Source organism: Polyodon spathula, chromosome 4 (assembly GCF_017654505.1).
Source record: "Polyodon spathula isolate WHYD16114869_AA chromosome 4, ASM1765450v1, whole genome shotgun sequence".
Lineage (NCBI taxonomy): Eukaryota > Metazoa > Chordata > Actinopteri > Acipenseriformes > Polyodontidae > Polyodon > Polyodon spathula.
The window spans coordinates 4,305,629-4,325,019 of NC_054537.1; the positions used below are offsets into that span (position 1 = coordinate 4,305,629).

Genomic DNA, 19,391 nt, shown 5'->3' on the forward strand with positions numbered 1-19,391 from the left:
TCAATGGGTTAGATAGCCTTTTAAAATATTTATATATAGGATACAGCAGCCCTCCAGTGTTATTACATTACATATGCAGCACGAATGGCTACAGAATAGACACATCATTTACATAACATTAGCTTGAGTTCCAATAAGCTTCTAACCTCAGCAATTAAAATTGGTTGATCTTGCTAACACATAGCGACTCACTGATAAAAAAAATTGATCTTTTAATTGTGTCCCGCACGTAAGGAAATGGTTTTTAATTAAAAGATATAGAATAACGCAAGGGATCCTTGAGACATTGTAATAACATGAATCATATGTATTGAAGGTTCTCTTGACATATGTTTAATTCATACTTAAATAATTAAATTTGAAAATGTCCTCACTGCAGCCTCTGTGTACTTAGTGTTATGCGTGTTCAATAAACGTTAGGTATTTCATTTTGCACCAGCGTATTATACTGTTGGTTACACTGGAAAGCTGCTTTTTTTTTTAAACTGCTACTTTGTGTTTCTCAATTCTTTTTTTTCTGGAAAGGAAAAAATGATGTACTTCGATGAATAAAATTGCTCAGACATTGGTTTAAAAAAGACGGAGGAATAGTGACTACATATCATATGTTTTAGGGTTAAAACCTTTTATATTCATAACACACAGTACTGCTAATGTCCAGCCTATCATGTATACATTAAAAGTAGTCACCAGAGTTTGATCTATGAGTTGCTGGTATCTTCTGATGAGAGGACTCTGGTCTGGGACAGCCTGCAAACAGATGTGCCCCTTCCAAAGAAAAAGCACACTTTTTATTTTCATGCAAGTGAGAAGTACTGCATTTCAAACGCTTTTCATTGGTGAATCCTAGGACTTTGCTTGTTTGTTTAAATATATATAATTATATGTATATATTTATATATATTTGTATATACTTGATGTGATACTATTCCCTCAAGATAATACAACACTTTGTTTTATATTAGCAAATATTTCAAGAGCAAAACATTGTCGAATGTCTTTCTCTCATATACTTCTAAAGGACAAAATAAATTAAAACCGTTTTTGTACATAATTACATGATACAAAGAAGCTTAGTGTCTTTAGTACAATGATATTAAACACATGGAGACGCGTGTTTTCATTGCTTTAGCATTTCAAAGGCAGATGGGTGCTATCAAAGCTTTCTCCAACAAGCTGTGACTGAAATACACAAAGTGTTAAAGCAGGGTAACAAACAAAACAAAATCAAACTGAATAAAAAAACAACAGCTTGTACCTCTTCATATACTGTGGTTTAAGGACAACAGAGATGTCCTACATCAGCAACAGGTCTATACTTTCATTTGATATTTTAAAAACAGTAAACAAAAAAAAAAAAAAAGACATTTTGCCACAGTATGTAAATATTTAGAAATCCCCCCCCCCCTTACTGTACTGTACCTCTCAGAGGGCAGATTTTAAAAAATGAGCGACTTCAGCATATGTAACATAAAAAATATAAAGCCACACCATCCAAAATAAGCAAGAGTCACTTTCTAACAGCAGGGTCTTCTTACTCTGCCCTAAATAAAAACTGTGAGGGTTCCACTGTCCTTGTGTTTAAAATTTAGTGGCAAAATGTACATCTCACCTGGCTCTTGCCAATCTGGAGTGTATCTTTAAATTTGTAATAACACAAAACAGTTCTGTTTTTATACGTCATCCTTCTCTTTTTTTACTGTAGCAGACACCACTTTTTCTTGTATGTACATATTGTAGTCAGTAAAAGCCTTGATGCAGAAGGCTACATGTTGTAGGCCACATAAATGGGATCTAGCTGGTCTGCCAGGAAGCCATCCCGCAGATGCATCCGCTGCTTCTCTCCGCGAGAGTTTATAGGGATCACTCCCATGTCCACCACCACCACTACCCCCACAATAAGGTAATGTTCCTCCAGGACCACATTGGTGACCAAAGGAACCAGGTCCAAGGCCTCTTGCTCTGAGCCGTCCAGTTCCACGACCACCACCAGCAAGTTAGTCCACGTGAACACAGCACTGAAAGAGACGCAGGAGAACATGAGGCTTATTAAAGAGGGTCAGCTTGATACGGGGCCAGACAGTGAGGACACATGAAGGACCAGATTCATTCCTCTGGGTGGGTGGAGCACAACACAAGCTGTATTTATGTAATTTGATGCGTTCTAAATCCCTTCGTTTTGGCAACAAACGACTGCGTCCTGTTTTGAAGACAGTCAAGTTAGACGTGTTCCTGTAATTACAACAGTGTAATTTCACTACGAAGTGCAACACACAGAAAATTGAACGTTGTCACGTGGGGAGGTAGACACCAAGAAATGTATACTTTTTAGGCTTCAGTTTCTTTTTTTATATTGAGGCGTCATAAAAGCATCTGAAGGACTATATTTGCAGAATGAACAGTTTTAGTTAGATTTTTGCGGTTAACAGAATTAGAGTTATCATAACAATATAGTTAAAGGATATCCAAAAAATTACAAAGTAGCCTGTCCTCAAATGAAGATAATGGCACCAAATGGGTTATATTGCCTTCTATCACGACTGAAAACAAATGTTTTTGCAGAACTGAAGTTACAGTAGCTATCTGCAAACCATGAGCAAATACAACTGTTAATGACAACTTCAGTACAATATTGCTTTACAAAAAACATAGAAAAGCAGCATTTACCATTCTGTGATGCATTTGTGTGTCCTGATCACTGACGTCTCAATGTCAATGGGATGGTACCTCATTCCTCTCAGCTCCATGGCTTCGTCCAGCGCTCCCACCACATAAAGGGCATCGTGTCTCTCTGGAATTCAATGGGAAAAAAACTGAACTGCAAGGCTTTAATAAGAGCACCCCTGTTTTACTACTCAGGTGTGTCTAGAATCACTATAACCCTGAAAACACAACTCCCAGCCCGCTGGCTCCTTATTACTATTTATTACTATACATGCACGATACAAGAAAGATGCTCAGCTGTTTCCGTTAAAAAGAAGACACTAAACACTTTACCATATCCACAGGTCTGGGCATTGCCAATTACAGCTAATTACTATTCTGAATGTGTTTGTATGTGGGAATATTCTTTCAAAATTCAAACAAAGAATATTCAAGTATAAAATAGTCTTTGAATTAGCTGAAAAAAGTGTACTACCATATTACAGTAAACAAATCTTTCCCAAGTAAAATTCTTTCTAAATCGTCAAATAAAGACGACAAAACATACGCACAGGTTTCCTTTTCCTGATCTCCTCTGATATTCACTTATATCTTCTGTTATAGGAAAGAATAGGAATATTCGCATTTTTGCCAACAAAGTGCTGTATTGAAAATGTGCCATGTGTCACTAATGACTGTTAGGTACATTGCACACCCTTTGCTTTTTATGTTTATGTTCGTAGCTACACTACTGGGGCCAATTCCAAGGGTAAAACATCCCAGTGGTGAGATGTATTGCTTTAGAACTGGTGCTCCCAATGCCAGTTCTTCTGTTCCACCATCTCTTGAACTGTATTGAGTTTTCTGGTGCCTGTCTAAGGGTGGATTTAAAATTATAAAAACACAGAGCTTTCCAGTAATTCAGAAACAATCACGCTGCCATGCAATACTAAAGGACTCTCCTTGGTGTATCCTACCAGCCTGTGATCCCCACAGTCTGTTGTTATTATTGTTTTTAAACACTTCAGCATTGGATCATCCCGTTTTAAAACTGCAGTCCTATTCTATCACACAGCACATCGATATTTAAAGTGTAGACAGGGTGTGTGGTTTTACTCTTCATTTGAAGGACAGGGCTCTTGGGCCATGCTGATCAGAGGACAGAGGTGTGGCAGAAACTCAAGATAAGGTTTTAGATGCAGTATGTGAGAAAAAAAAACACAGCCTGGTCCTCACCTCCACTTGCATCTGTAAGCTCTGTTCTCCTCAAGAAGCCCAAGTACCCAGTCCGGGCCCAGACTGTTTGTGTATCTCCAAAGCTCAGGTGTGAATTGAAATGATCAGACTGCAGAGATTCCTCTCCATAGATTGTGAAATAGCCACTGGAATTATGAGCGCTGTGAACCCAGATCTGTTGAGGAGGGTGGAAAATAAAAACACGCTTTAAGCTATAAGCTGAATGAAAAGCATACGCTACTGTGTTGCAGGCAGGGAACACTAATAGATGATCTGTATCAAAGGGACCTTGATGTAAAATTATTGCTTTGTAAACCTTCAGCTCAGCTGTTATTTTCTGTTTAGAATACCTGGGTTTTACTCTACATAATGAAGGAAAAATGACAAGAGCTTTATAAATAGATTGAGCCAGGAGACACAGTAAGTAAAGACAATTTGAGGAATAAGAAGGGAATAATGACATGATGACATTTAGAATACTGAATTACGGCTTTGCTTGGGCCAGGCTGTATTTACAGGAAACAGCCTCTCCATGTACTATTATATGTTATACAATACATCTGATAAAGTAAGAAGGGAAAGGTGAAACGTATGGTTCTATTACAGGGAAAAGCTCAATTAGCAGGATTAACTACAGCTCCAGCAAGTCATAATTGGCTAAAAATGCAGGGATAAGAGCCCATCTAAGCAACGTTGCATCAACTTTCTAAATCAAGCACTTTAGGAAGTGTCGATACAAATACTGTCATGAATTAAGTCTGTGTGTTTCTGTTCATACCGTTGCTGCCAGAATTCCTTTATCAGTTCTTCACTAATGTATTTACAGGCTAGACAGAGCTTCACCTTATCCTTACAGAGTATAATATTGACAGCTTTATTACATCTTTGAATGACACAGGGGAAGCCTTATTTCTCTTCTTGAGCAGTTCAGAGATTGTGATGCAGTTCTGAACTCACCTCCCCGAGATGCGAATCTCCCAGGGGTCCCTTGGTTTCAGGATTGGCGATGATGATTCGAACCCCAGGCAGGATCTGCAGAAACACAAGAACTGCAATTAGCTGTCACATTGCACTGTTAAGAGAGATGGTGCATTAATATAATGATTTTTCTTTTTTTTTGTGCTTTGTAAAGGGGGAAGGAGAGGGGACACACTCATTACTCAGAGCAGCTGTACAGCATGACTTAACCTTAGTCTTGTTATTGTTTGCCACCATCTAAACTTGATCTATGCTCTAAATTCACTCTACAGTCTCTCACAGCTCTGTATTGAGGAGTGTTTGTAATCTGGGGATTGCAGTAAGAGAGGAGAACATGCTTCAGTTATTGGGTCTCTTCAAGCCCAATGAATACAAGGAGTAAACCCACACAGTACTCCTTCTGTAAAACCTACAGAAAACACACAACACAGCACAGTGCATTAACTGGACCCCCCAGTAACGACTGGTTTTGAAAAATAAAGAAATGTCATCTTTAAATGATGAAAATAAAATTTCCACTGCTTTGAATTGGTGAAACTATAGAAGTAGAATATATTTCTGATGCCTCTTCAACACTGGAATTACCAAGGCGAGAAATTTGACCGTTTGCTATTTTTTAATTTAATTTAAGATATGGGGCTGTGCGTTTATGACTTTTCCTAAATATATGGATTAATTATCCTGACAAAGTGTAAGATGCAGGGTTGCAAAAATAAGGGAGATATAATAATACCTAGAACTACCAGACAGGTCAAACTGACAGCTACATAGACAACAATTGCATTTTGCTTATACAGTCCAGTATTCTACTTTATTATTTGTATTTATCAATCACAACTGTACGGGCGATGTATTGAACTGTGATTAGATCAGTCTGCAGCCCTTACATGAATGGCTTCTTGTAATCTAAAGTGTCTATTGTAATTCAAATCAGCGTCTACAAAAGGCTCATGGAAAAATAAAACGGAGACACTGGAGTTTTACAATACAACAAAGCATGGAGTTGACATTTTCGAGGAGATGGCAGGGAAATACTCAGAGAAAGCTTGGTCTGACAGACTGCCTGTCCATGTGCTTTACAATGCATTGGATCTCGCTGCCATCAACTCTTATTCTTCACAAGGAATGTACGGGCAAGAAGATGATCAACAAGGAGAAGTTATATATTGCAGCTAGCCGAAGAACTTCTCCAGAAACATTTTCAACAGAAGAAGAGTGCAAAGCAGGTATCCGCAGGTGAACGGAGAGGCTCCGGTGCCAGGGTGCCAAATGCAATGATAACATGACTCTTGATAGCTGTGCCCAATGGGCAAAGAGAGTGTGTGGAAAGTGCACTGCATATGTGGAGGAGTGAAACATCTGTGTGGATTGTGCAAACACTCCTGCTTCTAACACATTGTGATTGTATATAAAACCCATATGTTCAAATGTTTGTTTTTTATTTACATAGTTTCACAGTTTTGTTTTTTGTTACGTTTTTACACCATTTCCGTTGTACAGTTACATTTATAAATACTATTCCTTTATATGCACAATTATTCCTGTTCAAATGTTTTTTATAAAATGTTTTGGTTGTCCAGATGTTTTATATGATGTGCCCTAATAAAAGTATGAGTTATATGCAATCGTTTGTAATATTTACGTTGTTTTTAAATGCGGCTCTCAAATTGACCACTCATGGTAGTTCTAGGTATGTGAAGAACTTTGGTAGTTCTAGTATGGGATTAAAAGGATACAAAAACACAGTGCATTTTTACTTTAAAATCTGCACAAAAATATATGATTACAAATTTTAATTTTCAGTGCCACATGTGCTCATTCATTCAACAAAGCTGTTTCTTGTACTTACTTTGCCTGATTCCATCAGAGGCAAACTGTGAGGAGACCCCCTTTCTACCAAACGAACCCTGCAAGTAAAAAAAAAATAAAAAGAAAAGGGGTTATACGAAATGAAGCTATGAACTGTAAAGATACTGGGGACTGCAAGCTTTTTTTCTTGACTGAGCAACATAATACTTTTTAACCGAGACAATAAAAGAATATATATATATAACCCCCCCATATATATATATATATATATATATATATATATATATATATATATATATATATATATAATGGTCAGGTTCATTACTATAGACAATGGTTCTGTATAAGGGTGGGTAGACAGCAGGGCAGCTACACACTGGTAGTCCACTGGTGGGACATCAAGACCACTGCTGAGAAGGGTTCAGCTAGAGTTTCTTCAGTGTCTACAGTGGAATTAGAACAGCATCCTGTAGAAGAGCCAATTCTGAAAACAGCAAAAGGTAATGGCAGGTACAGTATATGAAACACATGTTAACAACTGTGTGCATGTTTTTATTTACAGTGCTTTTAAATATTTTAATACTCTGCAGAAATGACAGACCTTCATGACAAACTGCACTCATGAAAGAGGAGTCACAATGCTCCACTGCTGAGCTCACAGTGTTTGTACTGTCATGAGATTTTCAATTGAGCAGCAGAATTGGAAGCTCATGTCCTGCACTTCCAAGTAAGGATCCATATTCGATTCACATCCTACAGTGCTCACGTATTCAGTCTGAAACTCCCCAGACACACCCCAGACACACTTTAAACGGTGCCCCGAAAACCAAGATGCCCATTGAAAATCCATACTCTATTTTTCAGATCCTGTCTAGCAAATTGCCCTTAATGCAGAATCAGCATTACACGTATAGCCAGCAAACCCCATTCATTAAAATGGATAATGAAGTTTCATTTCAACACCAGCATCATTAATCATACTTCAGCCTCAGTGGACCATATCACTGAAGGATTTCTTTAAGTTAGGATTTAATTAAAAACTTTCAAATACTTTCACTTTACATATCATTTGTATCCAATCCATTCAAATGTTGGTATAGTTTTTCACTATAGTAACATTTCCCAAAGAAAGCATTAAAATGTGCATATGGAAAATATGAGAGTTCATAACATTTCAAAATGGCATATCTTCTTTCTTCTTTTCAAATCAAGACATCACGCAGTGTTAGCCAATCAACAAACCCAGCCAATGACTCGGAATTAAGCAAATAATAACTGAGCCACTTATTACAAACAGAAATACAACTAGAGTTGTTAGCAACTATAAAGGCTTCCAAGAAAATATGGTTTAATCATCACAAATAATCGCTAATATAGCACACTATGTTTCCTATAATTAGTTAATAGTGTATACAGTGTATAGAGCATGTATAGAGCATAATCTTATGCTGAAGTGTAAGTGCACTGATCTGTGTTAGATACAGCTGAGGAGCTATAGGCCAATTTGTGGGTTTTGAACCTTAGAGGAGCTCAAAGGTCATAGGTAATGACATTTTTTTATAGAGCATGTATGACTTCCTATATATGTTCCATATGAACCATGACTCTATTTGTGATCCCTGAGGCACAAGGAGACAGTTTTTATCTTGACCTTTTGGAGAGGTCAAAGTTCGTGGGTGATGACATTTTTCAGAGCACACGTCTTACTATATGTGTTCCATTATAATCTATGACCCCATCGGCACGCCCTAGGAGATCAAATTTAAAAGTTAATTCCAATGTGGCCGCCAAATCATGTGACCAATCTGCTTTCGATTTTAGTGGTTATTACTTTATTATGGGCCGCACAACTGTGCCAACATTGAACAGCATACGAGCAACACTGTTCTTGTTATGGATCATAAAAGTCATTTTTCAATTATCAATATAGCCACCAAACCACGTGACCAAAACACGCCATTTTAAAATCGACAGTTTTGGTTTGACCTTTTAGAGAGGTCAAAGGTCAAGGGTGATGACATTTTTTCATAGAGCACATATGACTTCCTATACATGTTCCATTATAACTTTGACCATATTGGCACGCCCTAGGAGATAAAATTTAAATGTAAATTCCAATGTGGCCCCCAAACTGTGTGACCAATCTGCTTTCAATTTTAGCATTTATTACTTTATTACGGGCCGGATAACTATACCAACACTGAAGAGCATACGTGCAACACTGTTGTTGTTATGGGTCTTAAAAGTTGTTTTTCAATTATCAATATGGCCGCCAAACCATGTGAACAAAACATGCCATTTTGAAAAATCAACAGTACTTTACATTACTCTCTACTACCTTACTCAGTTTCATGTTCTAGTGTATTGTAGTATGGATTTATACTTTAATATATGTAAATACAGCACTTGTGAAATTGTTATTTTGCTTGCTGCATCCATGTTTTTTAACGAAAACACAGGGATTTTACAAAACTTAGAAAGGACCTTGTCCTGAGCAAACGTGACAATTTTGGTGCCGATCAACACTGCGGTTTCAGACAAGAATATCTTTGAATATTTTGAATAATACGCTGCAAACAATCTGCTCAAATCCATGTTGACATTAACATGTTGTATTAATGTCGTCTCATCAACAGGAAATCGGATTTCAAGGGTATATTTTCCTCAAGAAAAAGAAAAAGCATTCAGCTTATGAGCTTCACTTTTAAATGTGTAAACTGTGTTTGTACAGACTTTTCACTGACAATAAAATGAGGAAGAAAAAGAGGAGAGTGGGAGAAACTCCTTCAAATTCACCTTAAACTCTCCCTTTTTTCAGGCTATAATGTTGCTAGGTAGCAGGTAGCAACAATTATGAAAAACTACAGTATGCTGAATCAGCAGCAAAATTTGGAGAACTGAGAATATTCCTAGTTTAAAATTAAAATAAATGCAACATAACATCAACCCCCACTGCTTGGCTGGCCTCATCGATTTGTTATTGTTCTTTTACCTCCCATGTCTGTCTGGTTTGTTTATTGATCTATTTTCAGCCGGCTGGACCAAATTGCTTTGTGTGCAGCCCACACACTTCCTTCAGTGAGCAATTTCAAAAACCTGGGTCGCAGAAATATGCTGCTTCTTTTTGTTTATTGAGGAACATCTACCCTTGAAATCCGATTTCCTCAATGAGATGACATTAATGTAACATGTTAATGTCAACATGGATTTGAGCAGATTGTTTGCAGCTGTTGATGAAACATAAATGCAGATGAAACACAGGTGCTGTGTGGCCTAATCCAACAAGTACATTTAATGCAGCAAACATTTAAACTGAAACACATCCCTCTCTAATCGTTGCTGAGGTTTTGGGATCGATCAGCTACTAGGAGGCGGACAAGCTTACCTGGGCTGAATGGCTTGCTCTCGGTCGTACATTTTCTTATGTTCTCTTTGTTCTCATATATTCTGGCTCTTTGTTATGTTGAGTGTCACACAAGAAAACCTTGTGCATATGAACTTACACTAATGCTTCCTATCATTCCATACATTGTAGACAGGAACACTTATTTCAGAATGCTTCAAAGATCAGAATTGTGAATCACGCTGTATAATTCTGTAATGCGGTGTAGCTGTGAAGTGACTTTTTCCAAGCACCATTGCAGGCTTTTACACTCCTGGAAAATAACAGCACATTAAGGTCGAAACAGGATTCCACTTACCGGTCGTGTCTCAACGCTCTCATATCGACAAACACAGTGGTCGGGTCAGGTCCTGAAGTCCCCTTAAACCATAAATAATAATACATTAGGATGATGCTGCACAGTACCAGCCAGTGTTCATAACAGCACACTGAACTGCTACATTGTATTAGTGGTAAACAGCAACAAGAAATGTCATCCCTAAAGAGTATGCAGCTTCAAATGAATGTTTCCCCTTAACTTTGTATGATATTGGCAATCATTCTGAGCAGTTCTGAATTCTATTGCTCACATATCGTTTTACTGTATATCCAGTTTTCATATGCACTGGGTGAATTCTACTGCTCACACATCGTTTTATATATAGTTTTCATATGCACTGGGTGAATTCTACTGCTCACATATCGTTTTATATATAGTTTTCATATGCACTGGGAAAGAGCAGTTTTTAAAAGGCATGCCTGCTTATTGAAGTTGCCTGTGCTTCTAGTTTCTCTTGGAGTTCCTTGTTCCAGTTATTGACGCAGATGCAGTATGCAGCATCTCCATGGCTCCCAGTAGGGTCCCCTGACACCTCAGTGGTGTTGCTCTAAAGATTCTGTTAGTTATTCTTGTATAAGATATAATAAGACCAACAGGCATTGGAGTATAAATGAGATGGTATGAATGTGGTGTATTAATAAATAAACAAATATATAATATATATATATAAATAAATAAACTGCACAGGCTACACATTTAAAAAATAAAACATAATAAAAACACCATCAAACCAAAGGGACGCTATCTGTAGCCATTGTGATAACTGCGTCACTTACTGGAACTGCAGCTCCACCAGGAACAAGAACAGGCTGACTGACACTGACTTCAAGGAAGTAAATTTGTTGCCACTGTGGGAAGCTCATTTTAACAGAATACAGCAGTCTCTGTGTACAAGAACACCTCCTAAGAGCTAATTTTTCCCATTGTAAATGCTCCGGCTAAAGGAACAGGAACTTTGCTTAAAAGAGCACCTTCTTGGCACCGCTAGCGATTCGTTCAATGTATACATTTCTGTTTTTTAACCTGATAACTCATTATCAACAAAACTTAAATTAAAATTGTTTATTCAGCCTTTTCAAAAGCGTCATCGCGAGAGTGTCTTGAGGCACACTGATTGGTTTATTAAATCTTTCCAGAACCGCCATCATATCGTTGACTCGTGTATTCTGATTTCCACGAGTGCACCTCATTGGTACAAAATGGCATGTAAACAAAACGGCGAAATGCGCCGCTGCTTCTCTTGCTACAAAAAGTTGAAAATTGTTTGAGCTCCTGAAAAAAACCTGAATCAGACACAAGTTGCTGAGCAATTTGGTGTTTCCTGCTCTGGTGAGGTGCTTCACCATTCTGTTAAATAATGTGCATTTCTTAACATGCGTAAGGGTGCTGTGTTAATTTAGTTTAACAGTTTGTTTTATTAATGTTAGTTTGTCTGTTACTTTATTATTATAGTTTATTAACATACACTTGTATTTTCGTTTACTTATTCAGTTCATGACAAGGAATACATTTTTATTTATTGATTGATTCATATTGTTTCTGGTGGCTAACTCCGTCTACGGCTATAAGAACACTCATCTTGCTTCCCGAGGGGTGTTCTCTTAGCCAGAGACTACTGTATTGCTAATTGCAATTTTGATCAACGTTGTGTTGGAATTGGTGAAAAGAAATTTAGAACTGAAATTGGGATATAAAAAGTAATTGGAATTGAAAATAGGAATTGACTCCAACCCTGAACAAGACATTCACAGAACTGTGGTAATATTATATTTGAGCAATGACACTAAGAATGACATACAAAGGGAAGGGAAACGGAAAAGCCCTATTGTCATTTGAAGCTACTTTAACCTATAATGAACAGCCTATGCTCCTTCCAGGGTTGGGGTCAATTCCCTTTTTAAAGTCAATTCCAATTCTCTTTTAAATCAATCCCAATTCTATTTCCAATTGCAGGTCCTTCAAACTATGCATCTGAATGGCTTGGAATGGGAAAGGGAATTGAGTAAAAGGGAATGGAAACTGGGAAACAATGTGAATTGACCCCAACCCTGGTTCCTCCTGTTTGCATAGTATTTGAAACCTGCAGAAGGCTTTATACAATGCTATTGATTTTATACAACGCTATTGATTTTAAAAGCAACACAGACAAAACTCTTGCGAAAGCATTGTAAAGAAAGTGGTAAAACTAACATGAGCAAGTAGCCTTTTGCGCCAAACCAAAAAACTTCAAGCAAATCACAAACTGAGCCATTATTGTTCTGCTAAGCATGCAGCACAAGAAGCATCAGCAAAACTAGCCTTATTTGAAACACTGTGCAGAAAGCATGACATCATCGAGGTAGGGAGACGGGCGGGAAGATGCAATGTACAGTAGGAAGGTAAACAAGATTCCCCTCACAGGCCTTTTAAACTTCTTAGTAACATCTGACAATTTTTTTATTTAGTTATTTTGTACTTTTAAAGCTGAGGGGACACAGAACCACATTTTCAGGAACAGTGGCTTGAAACCTGGTTCCAGGAGACCTAGTTTGAGGCAACTTTGCTGTATCAAATCCCAAGTCTCCCTGATGTGTCGTGTAGTGGCCTGAAATCTAGTCTCCTAAAACCAAGTTCTAAGCCACAAAATGGCTTTGTGTTCCCTCAGCTTTACTCTGCTCACAGTAACAATAGTGTAGTGCAGTCTAGTACTATGATTTATTAATCAAAGTTGTTCATTCAGGAATAGACCACCTTCCTTCCTGTGTGGTGAGTGATATAGAAGTCAGTCAAACTATTTTTTGTATTGGTTTGGAGGCTGTGGCCACATTATTAGAAATGTCAGTACTTAGCCAACTACTACAATATGCTATCCCTGTTTTCCCTCCCCTCTTCAGAATGTGTGGGACTGGCAAAGAAATGTCAACCTTTTCTGGATTCAAGCCCCCAACCTTCTTAAATGCAAAGCAGAGCCGAAAAAATACCAAATCAGGCAGGATTATAGATGAGCAAATGTAGTCTCATGAACATGAGCAGTCAGGAAGTTGGGTTGTGCATGATGCTGCAGGGTATCTTTGATATCCAAATATAAATCGATTCGGGTAATAACAGGTTAGTGCCAAAATTCACGAAACAAAAAACAAAACACAAAGCCCTTACTACTAGCAGTTGCCCCAGCACACTTAAGCAAATCCACAACAAGTATTAAAAGCTTAATTTGGTATAACCCCACCACCAGAGAAAAAGGACAGAGCAACAAAGTTGCACATGCAGGTCAGACTCTGCCTAACAAACAGGTTCCCATGAAGAAAAACACCACCAACACTGCACTTCTATTGTAAAACCAGGGGTGACATAAAACCAGGCAGTGCAACAGACTAGAGCGGGTCAGAGCGTTCAAAAATAATACCAGAAAAATACAAAATACATCGAGAACCTCACCAAGGAAAAACGACACCTTAAAACAAGTAAAGGTGGATTGGCTACACTCCAATGGGTTTAATTAATACTTAAACAAGTGGCTCCTCACTCCAGTCAACAGGAAACACAAACGACGCAGGTTTTGCAGGACTTGAATATTCATTTCACATCTGCACTGTTTTCCAGCACTATTATTTGATATAATAGTATTTGATATATTATTTAAGGGCACTGGATCAGGTTCTCAACTCTGACAAAACAAATAAAATGTATCCTGATTGTGCCCTGCACAAGTACTGCCATTTTATTTAGATTCTACCTAATGTGTATTTGAACTGATCCGGTATGTAACAGCCTGTATGCGCGGTCAACAAGCTACATAGCATCAGAGATATGTTCCAAAGTTCACACACCTTTACCGCTGTGAAACCAAAAATTAGAACAATGTCTTGCCTCCTATGAGAATAATCAGCACATGTTTTTGTTGTGCTGATCTATTTTTTTTTTCACTAACACAGGTGAAGATGATTTATCCTATCATAGCGTTACAAGTACTACACCACTATACCTCAAACACAAGAGAACTGACTGTATAGCATTATGGCAGGAAAAAGTGGCTTCACGCAAGTAACAGTGAAAATGAAGTGAACAACACATGAAACATGATGGTGTAGTGCTTGTGAGGTAAGGTACTGAAAGGACTTGGCTATTACACAATTAGGTGCTGCATTCCCACCAGAAGCCACCACCACTGGTAAAGGAGAACAGATTCATGTCCAAAAGGGAAATGTATGATTTTCATTAGGATTAAAAGATACTACCGAAAACCTGGACTGTTGATGAATTTGGAACCAGTGACTGAGGTCACATATGCTTAATGCAAAAGGAAACATGTACCTGTTCTAATGGGATGTTATTGTGGGAACTGCAGACCCTGACGCGACACGGTTTTAAAAGGAGAGTGTTCTTTTAAAGGCCCCTATTCTCCAGACTCACATTCTAGTCTGTCCCACTGCTGGAGGCTGATAGGTGGGTAAATGGGTAATGAGGGAACGTGAAAATCCCCTACCTGCTCGGCCAGCTTCCCCAGCCTGTGAGGCTACAGCAACAGGGAGAGGAGGAGGAGCGCAGGGAAAACACCAAGACACAAGGGAAGATGAGAAATGGGGATGGGGAGTGAGGAGATATGCAATAAGAGGGGAATCAAAAACAAGGAAGAAAAAAGAAAACAAAAAATGTCAAATACAGAAAATGTCAAATAAATAAATAAAAGAAGATAGACACTCTACTGCTGCTGTTATGTACTAATGAACAAACAGTGTTAATAACACTTTAGTAAATCAGCTGGTGTAAATTACAGTCATGGAAAGATATCTGTGCACACACACTGTCAAGTGTTTACCACAGGACTTCACAAGCAAGCTTACTATCGCACTGCTATACATTCCTTTTAATTTTTTTATTATCCCTGTAATTATTGTTGTTATTATTTTATTTATTTATTTTTACAGCCTTTAATGCAGATTAGAGCGTCTGTTAGTGATGATTCAAAATGTATTAATATGTCCGGGTTCACTGATGAACCGAAACTTTGAATTAATTTCACTGCCTAACACGAGACCCGCCTTCCGGAAATCAACTTCTGTGCAAGTTTAACCATGAAGCTGTTGTCTCCATGATGAGAGAGAGTGGCATTTAATCAATAACAAAAACAACAGAGCAAGTTGGGTTTCTTGGAGGAGAGGCTGGGTAGTGGAAAAAAGTGAAATCTCTTTGAAAGTGAGGACATTTGATGAGTTGATTAACTGTTAACAGAATGGAGATTGTAATAATGACGTTGCAATCACAAATAGTACAAGAGAGCTATAGGAACAAACAGGATGTTCTCTGGCTGTTAATCCAGTACTGTATTATTTTTAATGTGCATTTGCAAGCATCCCTGAGATGAGCTTCAAGGATACAAGCGTTGGTTAATAAATAGTTATACAGTACGGCGCATGCATCCTTTCGGGACATTAAGACCTCAATTAAAGGATTGATTAACAGAAAACATCTAACAGTAATTTCAATCACAAAACAAACAAACAAGCTGTTTCCTGGCACAACTGCAGCCAGTTAAAAAGCCAATCAGCAAGATCTGCTGTTTAAAAGAGTCGAAGCAACAGAATCAGCAGCACAATCGTGCTTCTCTTGCAAACATACAGTATAGAATGCTGAAGATGCAAGGCAAAACACGTGATGAAAAAAGTGGAAACTCTGGCATATGTGATGCATTACGATGGAAATGCCACAAAGGTGAGTGGAAATACTTCACAGCAGCAAAGTGCTCCTGAGGAGAGCAAGAGAATTTGGAAACCAATCCAGAACTTCACACCACTGAACAGCCTATTAACAGTTTCCTAAACCCAGATCTATTTGAACAGTCAGACTTGAGGGCCAGTTACATACACAGTAATGTGATGTGTTCACGCTGCACTCCTTACTCTATATACAATGCAGAGGATATGCAGGCCGCATCATGTCCATGCTTTGCGAGTCAGAAAGGTAAAAGTAACTCTACACTTTGATTTGTCAACAACCCTAATGATTCTAAACCCAGCTAATGGGTTTTCATAATGTTTCTGACATTGCAAAGCTTTACCAAGCCCAGCAATAAGCTTTACATGGCTTGCAGGCTCAAAAGAGCTACTAAATAGCTTTGGCTTACCTGCACTTTCCTTCCTGCAAAAGGATTATCCAAAATACATTCTAGTTTTTATTTTGTCAGAGACTTATTTCTACTAAACATCTTTTCCAATTCCAACCCAACAGCAAGTCCTCTGCACTCAGCCCCATAAGCGGACATGCATACAGCACAGCAGTGTATGCAAGAGGTGGATACATTCAAACAAGGAACAAACAATGCCACGGGGTCTTTTACTCTACTCAAAGATTTGAGGATTTGAAGACTTGAGGAAATTATTAGTACTGTCCTCATAGTTCATTTGCAAAGAGAATCTCCATAAACCATAACTCTGCTTTTGTTTTATTGGCCCATAATAGTAATTGCAAATACTATTATCAAAGTTTCTCATTTCCAAGCATTCAATGGATATGCTGCAATACTGGTATATAACACTACCCCACTGACAACAACTAAATAATAATAAAAAAGATACTACAGTTTCAGTTAATCTGCTTCCACTGATATTTATAATGAACTAGGGCTAAATGGAAGACTGTATACCAGCAATCACGGGGGAAGAAAACCCCATTAACCCTGTGATTATATCTCAAGTTGCTGTATGAAAATTGAAAAGCGGACACTGGGAATCGAGTATAAACAGGAAGACACAGTTCACAACCCTTTCACAATAATCTGGTGTTAACCCATTTAGGCCAACAGTCCAAGTGTCATTGTCCTAGATGTGTGACAAGACCAGCAGGTGAATGCTGTACCAAATACATATTATATAGATTTTATACAGCAAACATCTATTAATTAATGAGCACTTCACCCATGAATTAATAAACTCATCCTCAATAAATAAGATACTAAATAATTGTGATTAATTAATTGTAAATGCCTTCTACAGTAAATATCTATTCATTAATGAGCACATCAGTCCATTAATCCAAGCCCCATATTCATCTTCACATTCCTTATAAATGCAGGGTAAACACCACCCATGTGTGTCTTTCATGCCAGCTTCTCACACTGGTAGCACAACAGTTTAAAAATGCCTCAAGTATTATGAATGCCCAATCTTTTACAACTGAACCTAAAGAATCATGCCTCCTCACGCATTTCCCAACATGTAATTAAAATAACATCTACTTAAACTGAAAACAAAGGATTTAAGAAGCCAGACGACAAGAATGCAAAGACAAACAGGCGTTCATTTATACAATAGCTGCCGCTGGCAAAATTGTGGAAGAAAGAATGGTGATAGCTCACCTGTAAACAAATGGCCAGGTTGACCCTGCAGCCAAACGACGTGCTCACAGCTCGGGGGTGGAGTCCGAGGTCCTTGAAGAGCTTGGAGAAGGACTGGGTGAGAGATATTCTGGGCCGCTCCTCTGCTACAACAACGCAAGTCCGCACACGCGACAGGTCCAGTCCCCTTGACTGGGAGGGAAAAGGTGCGTGTGAGAATTCCATTTCCACTTTCTCTCTTAGAACAATAGCCCTCATGGCTTGAAAGCAGCGCAGTGTTTAATAAAAACACATAAGAACTGCACAGGTCAAAGACTGGAGACAAAAGTTGTGGCAAGTGCCTTCATCAGGCAAAATCCAATACACATCCCTTAGTTTAGTTACTGTAAATAAATGACCCGGACAATTAAGCAAGTTAAGGGCTTGCACTGTAAGTTGTCTTTTTATTAGTTTTAGAATTGGTAATGGAAGTGGTAATGTTTCCTTAAAAAAAGTGTTAATAAAAGTGTGTAGTACAAAGAATATTTTTAAATACAATGGCCAAATATGTCAGTGTATCCACAGCGCTGCATGTCAAATAACAACCATGCACATTATTAACAAACGCAGGAAAGAGGATACCAAAATGTAGCTTCGTCACATTGGTAGTTTCCTGCTCCAACAAAGATTGAAGACATACGGCGAAAAAAGACAGCCGTGTCACATTGGTTATTTAAGGGTTAATGTTGTTTCTATGATGTGTTTGGTAACAATGGCACTCTCAAGTCAATAAAGCCAGAGAACTGAGGTCCATACACCAGCACTTTTTAAAGTTCTTTCTTTCTTTCTCTTTGTTCGTACTCATTGAAATAATCCCTGCAGCTCACTGAAGCAGTTCACCTTTTGAGAGCAGAGCTCCAGCACCCTGGTGAAGTATTTACTTGGTAAGCAGTGGGTTTTGAACAGGGGTCATTAATTACTGTCATTTTTGAGAAATAATAGAGCTGCTAAATGCCACAGAACAGTGACAGGGTTCTATATAATAAGCAATAATGCAGACACCTTTTCATATAGTTACAGACCCTATTGCATGTCTATCGACTGTTTATTAACAAATAACTGAACTTCCATGCAGTACTGTATCTGCTATCCATCAAATTAAAGCATTGCTCTGTATGCACTAGGTGTCTCAGCTAAAAATAAAACAATTGCTATAACTATAAAAAGTACTTGAGGTTAAACAGTAACTCCAGTATGTGTTACCTTGAGCGATTCTGTTTGCAGCCCAAGCCCTTTCGTGCACAGCTCCATCACAGAGTATGAACAGAAGGTGTCTCGGACTTTGTACTGACTGACTGCAAGGAGCCACAGTGCAGGGTTTATCTCCAGCTCTGAAGGTGGGATCAAGATTGACTGATGCCCTGAATATACACTGCAAAGAAAAATAAAAATAGATTAACTGTATACAGTACATGCTGCAAAATTCAATACGCAAGAATAGTTTATATATATATATATATATATATATATATATACTATATATATATATATATATATATTTATATATATATATATATATATATATACATATATACATATATATATATATATATATATATACACACACACACACACACACAAACACTCTAACCAAAGCTGGATTTATTTTTTATTTTTTTGCAGTTGCAATGAGATTTAAATAAATTCCCATT

The 19,391-nt window shown here is 37.9% G+C and overlaps 1 protein-coding gene across 11 annotated transcripts in view; it reads right to left on the reverse strand.

The window, feature by feature from the left end:
• Nucleotides 1-1,409: 1,409 nt before the first annotated feature.
• LOC121314076 (disco-interacting protein 2 homolog C) overlaps nt 1,410-19,391 on the reverse strand; it is a 164,076-nt gene continuing 146,094 nt past the window's right edge. For 6 of the 11 annotated variants that reach the window (XM_041246907.1, XM_041246909.1, XM_041246905.1 and 3 more), the window contains 9 exons: nt 18,943-19,111; nt 17,722-17,892; nt 14,854-14,883; nt 10,368-10,429; nt 6,707-6,764; nt 4,837-4,911; nt 3,880-4,054; nt 2,668-2,791; nt 1,410-2,018 (listed from right to left, as the gene is read on the reverse strand). In XM_041246907.1, the coding sequence (XP_041102841.1) occupies nt 1,766-2,018; nt 2,668-2,791; nt 3,880-4,054; nt 4,837-4,911; nt 6,707-6,764; nt 10,368-10,429; nt 14,854-14,883; nt 17,722-17,892; nt 18,943-19,111 (1,117 nt within the window). In that variant the 3' untranslated portion in view covers nt 1,410-1,765. The remainder of the gene's footprint in view (nt 2,019-2,667; nt 2,792-3,879; nt 4,055-4,836; nt 4,912-6,706; nt 6,765-10,367; nt 10,430-14,853; nt 14,884-17,721; nt 17,893-18,942; nt 19,112-19,391) is intronic. The other 5 variants (XM_041246910.1, XM_041246908.1, XM_041246906.1 and 2 more) reach the window with 1 other exon arrangement.